We start from the raw sequence: 9,640 nt of genomic DNA on the forward strand, positions 1-9,640 counted from the left end.
CCCTCTAAAGCCGCCGGCCATGGAAGCTCCCCCAACCCGAACCCCCAAACCCTAACCCGAACCCTAACCCCGCCGGCCTCCGCCGCCACCCCGGCTGGCAGCGACCCCGCCGCCGACCGCCCCGCCCACAACCCGCCAGAGGAGTTGGTATCCTCGCCGGAGTTGGAGAAGAAGAGAAGAAAGTAGCAAATCGAGGAAGTTACTTTCTGCTAGGTGTTTAAGAAGGTAATAAAAGGGCTCTCGAGATATGCTTAAATGGAAAGGGCTCTCCGTTTAGCTTCTCCGTAATATAAATTCAACCTCTCATTTTGTGATAATCTAAACTCGCTAACATACGCACACATTAACCCTCTATATATAAACAGATACATCACTTTTGAGAAATTGGATCGGCGCCTCTGAATGCCTGTCCCAGCATAATCCGTCACCACACGCGCTTGGGTATTGAGGGCACATTACCTACCATTATAGACCGACGTGAATAAATTTAGAAAAAATATACGTGCGCACGTGCTTAGTGAAGGATTCAAACCAGAATAGGTACTTCCTCCATTTCAAATTGTAGGTCGTTTGACTTTTTTAACCCCAAGTTTGACCACTCGTCTTATTCAAAAATTTGTGCAAAATATCACTTTTTTCATTGTGGGATGCTTTAGCAATACAAGATCTTCGAGAATGACTTAAATTTGGCAATGTTTGCACAATTTTTTTGAATAAAACGAGTGGTCAAACTTAGGGTAAAAAAAGTCAAACAAACTACAATTTGGAACGGAGGTAGTAGATTCTATCACAACAACCTTCTTTCATACTTTATACTTACAAGTTTTCTTATGTTCAAAGCCGAATTTTTCCTTAATCTAAAATACAAGATTCTCTTTAGAACCAGATTCCGAGCACAGATATTCTATTTCACTATGTATGAGTTTTAAAGAAAGAACTCACGATTCGAACTAACGCCGGATTCTTGCTTCACTGTAAAAAAAATGATTTGTAAGAACGTTTTTTTTCGGGGGCGGATCAACGGTAGCCTGCTCCTACAAAGAGAGCGGGGCTACTGCAGCAGTTGATCCGTTCCTGAAAATGCATTTCTAGAGACGGGTGATGGCGTCACCTGTTTCTAAAAATTACCACCATTTTTAGGGGTGGGTGATGGCGTCACCCTCCCCCAAAAAATGCATTTTTAGACGCCGAGCTAGCTCGGCTCGGCTCGGCTTAGCTCGGTCTGGCTCGTTAGCCAAACGAGCCGGCTCGGCTTGACTCGTTAACAAAATCAGCAAAAGTAGCTGCTCGGCTCGGATCGTTAATAGCTCAAGCCAGCTCATTAGGCTCGCGAACCACATGTAAATTTGGTGTTACAACCACAATATATGTGAAATATAAAAAGTATAGCAATCATAAAGTTCTGAACTTGCAAAATTCAAATTTATTCATAAACCATAACGATCAATAGTTTATTGATTACATTAGCTCGGCATAGCCCCATAAGTACTGTACAGCAGCATGCATGCATATCTTGAAATAGACTAAAGGATCTTGTTCCTTTGACCTCAGTTCTATTGCAACTTGCAAAAGGACTCCATATCCATCTGCCATCTCTCATCTGAAAATTGAAGGCACATGCTAAGACAGCCAGAGCAAATATTGAATTAATTTTATAAAGAAATGTATTAATCCAATCCAAGTGAAGATAGAATGAATAGATATCTTACTAGTTTCTTTCTGCCACACTTTGCGGAAATTCTAGCCACTCGAGATGAACAGCATCCCTATCATCTATTTCCTGAAAAGACAAACACAATTTTTATGAAATAAAGATTTGAAAAGAAGACAGCTACAGGTATAGAAAATGATGCGAGAATTCATACCTAAAATATTGGAGGATTCATGTCATTGCAGCACCTTTAATCCAGCTTGAAGAAGATACTAATGCTTGGACCATCTCTAGATGCAAAGAACTACGATAATCATCGAGAATTCTACATCTAGTGCACTAAAGCTCGGTTAGCTTGTGAGCAGCTCGCGAAGTGGCTCGAGCCAGCTCGTTAACGAAACGAGTAAAAGTAGTTGTCCAGTTTGTTAAAAAAACTCCATCAAGCCGAGCCAGCTTACGAGTTTCTAGCTTGGCATCCAGCCCTAGTCGGACCCTCACCCGTTCCTATAAATCAATTTGTAGGAATAGAACGTTACACATCCATATAAATTGATTTTTAGCTGTAAAAATTAGGAGTGGGTACGTCCACTCTCAATTTTTTTTAGTAGTGCTTGTACAAAATAATCTATTTTGCTGTCAAGATATTTGGCCCTCAGAATCCACGGGAGAAGTTGCAACCTTGAAATGTCAACATCGGAATCTTCTTCGATCGTCTGAGAGTGACAGCACTTCTGGAACTTGGAAACAGTCGCAGCTCCACGCAATGATGCAAGGCGACAGCGTAACGTGCGTTGAATTTTCGTCGCCTCTCTCGTGGAATGACGGAAGTTTCCTTGTATATATGGTCGTTCAGTAGGCTAGTGGTGGAGCGCCTCGGGTTCCCGGCAGCCCGGCTGTTCAGGTCTCCACCCCCGAGCACGAACAGGTGTCCACCACTGGCCAAGTGGCCAGCGCCTCATGTATGCATGCCCGAATCAGTCCACGGTGAGCTCCTGCACGGCAGCGGTCGGCAGAAATGTCCAAAAAACAGTGCCCCATCACGGTACGCTCTGCCCCGGTGACCACTGACTTTACTAGAGTTAGGGTGGTAAAAACCCATTAAATTTGATCTAGAAAATTTAAGAGTCAAGTTGGGCTGTGAAATGACTACTAGAACTATGCTTTGCCACCAGGGTCCGCCGACCCGACAATTTCTGAAAAATCAATAGAAAGTTACTGTATCTATCATTATGACCCCATCCTCTTATGCACAAGACCCCGGTGATCCCGTGGTCTGGCTTCGCTAACTAGAATCATGACCCATTACCATCTCTAACTAGTGCTCAGTCTAGACTAGCAAATAGCAGCATACTGGAGTGGATTCGCATGGGCCGGCCCGCATCTAGCAACCTGCCAGTGCCATGATGTCTGATGATTTGGGCCCTTTCCTTTCCAGGCCAGAAGGCCCATATCATCTAACGAACGCCACGACGTGTACCTCACCGGCAAATCTTCCGCCGGGCAACGGCGCCGCAGCCGCAGTCCAAACTGACCGACCGTTCGACGGCGGCTTCGCTGCAGGCCGGGTCGTCCCATGGTACTCCAGAGAGTGAGGAGCAGCCCCAGAGGCCGCCAGAGCTCCCTCCTTCCCAACGCCATGAATGCCGGCGTCACCCACTCCAATGCAATGAGGCCGCGCCGCGGCGGCGGCGGAGAGACCCATATCCTGTACGGGCTCGCGGCAGCCGCCCATGCACGCTCGGAAGGCCGGCCAACTTCGATCCGTTGCCAACTTCGAGGCGGAGTTCGTTATTTCATTCCCCTTCCTCCTTCCATTATTGGAGAGATAGAGAGGCGGGACGGAGAAGAGGGCCAGATTCTTGTCTGTATTTTGTACTTGGACGAATCCTTTGCCCGTACTTCCATTCCATCCCTGATCTCTCCCCCAAGCAAAAGTGAAAGCCAACAGATAAAAAGGCTAGCGAAAGGGCTGCGCTTCGCTTGCCCGGGAGGACGAAAGGACTACTGGAGTACTGGACTGGACGATCATGTACCACTCTACTGCATCCATTACCTTTTCTGAACAATTGTACACAAATAACTCCGAAGACGCGCGATAGAAGCAGCCTTGCCCTTTGCGTGGTCAACACACGCCGGCTACTCCTAAACCCGCGTCATGTTGCTGACCCTAATGGCTTTTGTTAGTTGGGTACACTTCGCCATCGCAGCAAGTGTTGCCTTCCTTGCTTGATGAGTTGATGATGACACCGGCCTGCTACATGTGTCCCCATTTCCGACCTTTAGTTCGTCACATGTACACCCATTAGTGGTCTACTACTAGTGGATGTCTTCTGCTGGTGCGGTGATGAACACGGTTCAGTTCTCTCCTCTTCAAAGCCTACCAATAATGGAACAGAACACACTCCGACGTACAGCTGCTCTGAAATGACGCCGTCATGCAAGAGGAGCTGCCCGCGCACACAACGAACGATGCTTGCGACGGGAGGGATCCCCAATCCCCATCCCCATGGTTGTTGAGAACCACTCGCAACTTGCCATGGCTGCAAGCCTACCTGCGACCTAGACCTACGTGTGCACATGCCGTGGATGGAGTACCTTCAGAAACAGAGCAAAAACGACGCTCTGTTCCCAAGCTTTTATCCAAACCTCTCTCTCTCTTCTTAGATCAGACATGGCTCATCAGGTCATCAGCAGTGAAGCTTTCCAGCTCACCCTAGCGACCTGCGTACCGCAGCATAGCACGGACCTTGAGGCCAAACTGTCAGCATTTAACGATGCTCGGACACGGCACGACGACCGCACAAGCCCCGGCCCCCGATGGAGTGTAGTATATATAAAGCCCCCGCCAAGTACATGGCCAGATGCACACGCTTGGATAATTTGGATTGGATGCACACAGGCATGAAGGGGGCCGGGTCATCGTCCAGGAGGAGGAGGTTCCTCAACCCCAGGGCCTTCGTCCACGCGTGGAGGAAGCTCGCCGCCGCCCAGGCGGCGGCGGCGGCGGCCGGCGAGTGGTCCCACCTCGACGGTGGCGGCGAGGAGGCCATCCCGAGGGACGTGCCGAGGGGCCACACGGTGGTGTACGTCGGGGAGGAGCTGCGGCGGCACGTCGTGAGGGTGTCCTCCCTGGACCACCCGCTGTTCCGGGAGCTGCTGGACCGGGCGCGGGACGAGTACGGCTTCGCCGCCGCGGACGCCAGGCTCTGCATCCCCTGCCACGAGGACGTCTTCCTCGCCGTCCTCTGCCACGTCGACGCCGACCGGGAGTCCAGGATGGCATTGTGCACCTAGCCGACCGGCCACCACGGTGTCGGGCGCCGGCAGGTTACGGCGTGGCGGCGTAGCTGAAGCGAACGCCTGAACCTGCTCTGCATTCCCCGCCTGTTCCTGCGATTTCTCTGTTCGGACCTGTCCAAGAAATGTTGCTCCAAGCATTGTTTGCATGCTGTCAGTTTGTATAGGGTGTAGGTGTAGGGCATGTTAGCAGTTACTAGTTGGGATGTTCCAGATTCTGTGTTCGATTCTACAAGGATGCACCACAAGTGCTTTATTTGAACATTTTTTGGCTGCAACCGGGACATAGAGTCAAGTGTAGACTGTAGAAGGGGTACAGAGGTCTTTCGCACGGTGGTGAACGTTCGCACAGATGTTAAGGGTGTAGCCGTGTAGGGCTGTAATCTTTTTTTTTTTAGAATAAGAAAAAGTTCCAGCCTTGATCACTCACATGAGAGTGACTACAGCCAACAAAGAGCAAGTGCAGCACGCAGGCCGCCAGAGCTTAAGCTCAGCACACAAAAACAAACAGACCCTGGTTTGCCCCAAACAACAGCAAGGAAAATTATAACTCTATCCTGCGTTTGAAGTTCCAGCCATTTTTGTTGAAAACCTCCAGTATCACTCCTAGGCGTTGACAGTTACTCTTGATTTGGTTCATCTCTTCCTCTTTAGATAGCTGCGACCTTGCCCAATAGGGCTGTAATCTATATCGGCGAATTTTTTTTTCTGAGGTTCCATAATCTGTACTCAATTCAAGGAAGCGTCAGGGGAGGGGACCCTTTGATCATTTCTGTGCAAGTGCAAACCATGCGTTCGCGCAGCAATTCAGCCAGCAGTTGCTCAGTTCTCACAAGAATTGAGGCACGCACGAAGGAAGTACTGACAGATGATGTATTAATCCGCATTTGGCCTGTCGATTGCAAAAGGTGACACCAGAAATGTGCCGCAAATTATACATTGATATGGATAGTGAGGCCAGATCTGCTGAGATGGAGAATTATACAGAGGAACTAAGGGCCATAAAACTGTGGGGGACCAAGGGTACTCCTCGCAGTTGCGGTATGCTGGCTCTAGTTGAAGTCGGGCTTTTCAGGGTAAGTGCAGCCTGAACGCTGGATGACAACGTTCGCGGCATAGCAGGCAGCTCTGACGCACTCATCGATGCTCTTCTCTTGAACCAATTGAGATAGAAAGCCTCCGACAAAGGCATCACCTGCAAGCCATGCTTCCATTTCAGGATCTACGAAGTTTATGGTGAAATAGAAGATATATCAACTGCTCAAGGAAAGTAAACTGCAACTCATAATTTACCGTTACTACTGAAAACTGTTATGTACCTGCACCATTGGTATCCACAAGCTTCTCCTTAGGCAAAAGGATCACGGGGAAAGTTTTCACCTGCAAGAACCATAGTATTTAAGATTATCAGGAACCAAGATAAACATTTACCTCGAGTTGGTAAAGCTTCAATACACTAGAATTATGTGATATGCAGGCCTGGTGATATGTTAACTTTGTCTAAGACTGATATATAGTGTGCCACAAATAATCTATTCGTTCTGAACTGAATGTAAAATTCACAATAATCACAAAGCAGCAAAGCCTATCAGTGAAACTGATAGGGCCATGGAAAGCATGAGGTTTACCTTTCCATCATCAGCCACAACTACTGGATCACAACCTTGAGTGATTACAGTGATCCTCTTGTGTGTCCCTGAAGCCTTGGGCAGTTGTGAGATCTTCAGAGCAATCTCCTCAACATTCTCAGTCTATAATTTTTGAGGAGCTATTTATTAAAACTTTACTAACCTGGTGAAAATTACAAGATAAGACGAAAGGTTACCTCCCAACCACGAACTTTAGCAAAGGTCCTTGCCTCGGTTTCATTCCCAAAGATGTAGTCCACGTACCTATGTTTGGTAACAGTAAGAACTTACATAAATTTTATATAGCACACCAAAATATGAGAAAATACTAACATGCAAGACAGTTGAAATAAAGCTTTGCATCACAAGCTGAACATTTTATATACTGCTCTCACATAAAGGTCATATAACAAAAAAATCATTATGCATCCAGTACTTACGGAAGAGCTTTCTCTTGGGCATCACGAAAGAACTCACAGATAAAGGGAGCAGAAAGGTTCATCAAAAACACCTGCAAATGCTGTCATCAATGAAAATGGCACCAACAGAAAATGGTCTCCTTTTGTTTGCAACATTTTACCTTGTTATTCGCAGCTGCATGCTCAGCGACAAGTTGAATAGAATCCGGTGACACAGTAAGGAAAAAGCCAGCAATATAAATATATTTTGCCTTCTCAACTACAGTTAAGGAATATCATTGTTAGGAAACATGATGCATCAAAACAAATGCACCAAGTGCAAACAATTAGCGAAGATGCTTTGTAAGAAAATGGCAGAAATGACTTGACAGGCTAGGTACCATAAGGTGCTATGTTGTTAACTGAAATATAAAAATGATGTTACGTTATAAGATAACATTCAGAAAATATTTATGCGCTTGTACTAATGGACAAATTCCACAGAGGATGTTATAAGTGACACTGTGCCCAAACAACATGATGAACCTTATTTGTAGCAAGAAATTATTAAAGCAACTCTATCAATCCATTTTCATTACCAAGAGCCCAATTCTCTGGTTTCTTCAGATGTTCAGACTTGTAGCAGTTTGCCGCAGACAAGTTTGCAATAAGTGACCTGGTTATAGATAGAAGGAAATTCATTAAAATTAAATCACATTTGTTAGTGAAGCCAATGTAGGAACCATACCTTTCACCACCAACAACACAGACCGCACATGTGCCTGTCGGAGCATTCTCATCCTCATAATAATGGGCCTGTTGTATCAATGACAACATTATGGTAGCTAGTGGTGCAATAGAGTTGAACAATCATCGCATGAAGAAGAAGAAAGTTAACAGAAGCCAACTTGTAACTTACATTAATACCAGCAGCTTGTGCATTTTTCTTCATCTCCTCACCAAACTTGTCCTTTCCAATGCAACCTATGTAACTTGTTGCACCAGGAATTTGAAGCATCCACTGAGAAGCAATAAAAATCGCTATGATTTCGTTTCTTACGAGCACATGCAAACAATAGACTGTTCAAGGTTAACAGATTTAGATATCTATGATTAGTATCTTTAAAGCTTACCTGGGCAACCCTGATAGAGTTTTGAGTGGCTCCTGAAAGAATGAGCACAACAAATTCACAAAAATGAGAGAATGAACCATAATCATACTTCAAGAATTTAACTTAACAAATTAACATAGAATGTCATAATACTACCTCCAGCGATGTATTCAACATTTCCCTTGCTAGCCAATTCATCATACCTGGAATCACAAAGAAATCCAGGTCGGCACTCAGCACACATCCACACTGTTTTTCATGTTTGACTGCCGGTTTACAGTTATGTGAACAGATTCTCCAAATATGGCTTCTGGACTCTGGACAGCTCGGATATTAAGTTACTAAACTGATAACCTAAAGCCAATGTAGATATCAGGATACACAAAACTATAAACCATTCTATGTTTTTCTTTCCATGTGCACTTAAGGCAACACGATATATAGAGCTTATTTACCTTTCTCAATTCAGAACAAACTAGCAGCAAGCCAACAATACTGGATAATTCAAGGAAAGCTAAATGGCAACGGAGCTTACATTGGCAAGTGCTTGTCCTCGGCTAGAATGGCATTGCCTGGCTTGACATCATACCTAGAACACAGGTGCAGAGAGAGAAAGTCTCAATTAGCTAGCAGTGTCGCCTCAAAAAAAAAAAAGAAAAAAATAGCTGGCAGTATAACAGCAGGTACCACTAAACTTTTCCTAACAAGGAAGGGACAAAGCATGGTCAATCCAACGGAGATAATTTTGATTGACCAGCATAATTTAAGGAAAAATTTCCGGGGACCTTGTATTGGATAGGGAATGAAGAAGAATGAGCAAAAACGTCGCAGTCAAACCAATTAACGAAGTGAACCCAAGTAGGCTGATGAACATAATACTTCTAACAGATCGGTTTCTCAGTCGCTTCGCGAAGGCAGTCTGCACGTTGACACGTTATTCAGAGTTTCAGAGGTACCACCCACATCCACAACCCGCGCGCACAATTGCAGGCGAATACGAAAGAGATGGTGAATCGGTGATGGTCAAGCCCACGTCACGCCACCACCAACAGAACTACATGCTGAAGCATCAGCCGATACAACAAGCAGTCACGGTTCAGAGACCAAGCAGGAACGGGAGTACTTGGCGAGGAAGGCCTCGTCGACGACAGCAGAGATGTCGAGGAGCGGGTTCCCCATCCCCAGCAGGACGCCCTCGTAGCTGCCGCTCGCCATTTCCTCTCCTCCAACTGAGCCGAGCGCGCGGCGGCGGCGGCGGCGGCGCGAGAAATCGGGTGGCGGAATTCGGAATTGGGAAAGCACGCGGCGGCCCCCGGAAGATTCGCAGAGAGAAATGGGAGGGGGGGTTCATCTATCTTCCGGAGGGTAGATAAGCCATCTATCTTTAAAATATATTTTAGTCTAATTATCTGTTATAAATATGTTCAACATTTTGATAAAATTAACTCAACATTTTATTAAACATATTCAACATTTGACTTTTAAAATGTTAAAACTGTAGAGACGAAATGTTGAAATTAGAAATGAAGAATGTTGAAAATACTAAAATGAAAA

At 45.8% G+C, this 9,640-nt stretch overlaps 2 protein-coding genes across 3 annotated transcripts; one reads left to right on the plus strand and one right to left on the minus strand.

Moving 5' to 3' along the window:
* The first annotated feature begins 4,552 nt into the window (after positions 1 to 4,552).
* On the plus strand, positions 4,553 to 5,409 carry LOC120642585 (auxin-induced protein X10A-like). The gene has a single exon (XM_039919176.1). It carries the CDS (start codon positions 4,553 to 4,555, stop codon positions 4,943 to 4,945), a length of 393 nt encoding a protein of 130 aa, XP_039775110.1. The 3' UTR covers positions 4,946 to 5,409.
* Positions 5,410 to 5,800: 391 nt separating this feature from the next.
* Positions 5,801 to 9,434, minus strand: LOC120642490 (adenosine kinase 2-like). Of its 2 annotated transcripts, none has more exons than XM_039919043.1 (13): positions 9,210 to 9,433; positions 8,622 to 8,675; positions 8,243 to 8,289; positions 8,108 to 8,139; positions 7,894 to 7,995; positions 7,723 to 7,790; positions 7,574 to 7,650; positions 7,157 to 7,254; positions 7,017 to 7,087; positions 6,774 to 6,840; positions 6,577 to 6,699; positions 6,268 to 6,328; positions 5,801 to 6,143 (listed from the first exon to the last, which is right to left on the minus strand). In XM_039919043.1, exons 1-13 carry the CDS (start codon positions 9,299 to 9,301, stop codon positions 6,001 to 6,003), a joined length of 1,035 nt encoding a protein of 344 aa, XP_039774977.1. In that variant the 5' UTR covers positions 9,302 to 9,433; the 3' UTR covers positions 5,801 to 6,000. The 2 variants fall into 2 exon arrangements, with proteins under 2 accessions (XP_039774977.1, XP_039774978.1); XM_039919044.1 differs by having other exon boundaries at positions 5,998 to 6,143; positions 6,242 to 6,328; positions 9,210 to 9,434.
* Between the last annotated feature and the right edge of the window lie 206 nt (positions 9,435 to 9,640).

Source organism: Panicum virgatum, chromosome 7K (assembly GCF_016808335.1).
Source record: "Panicum virgatum strain AP13 chromosome 7K, P.virgatum_v5, whole genome shotgun sequence".
NCBI lineage: Eukaryota > Viridiplantae > Streptophyta > Magnoliopsida > Poales > Poaceae > Panicum > Panicum virgatum.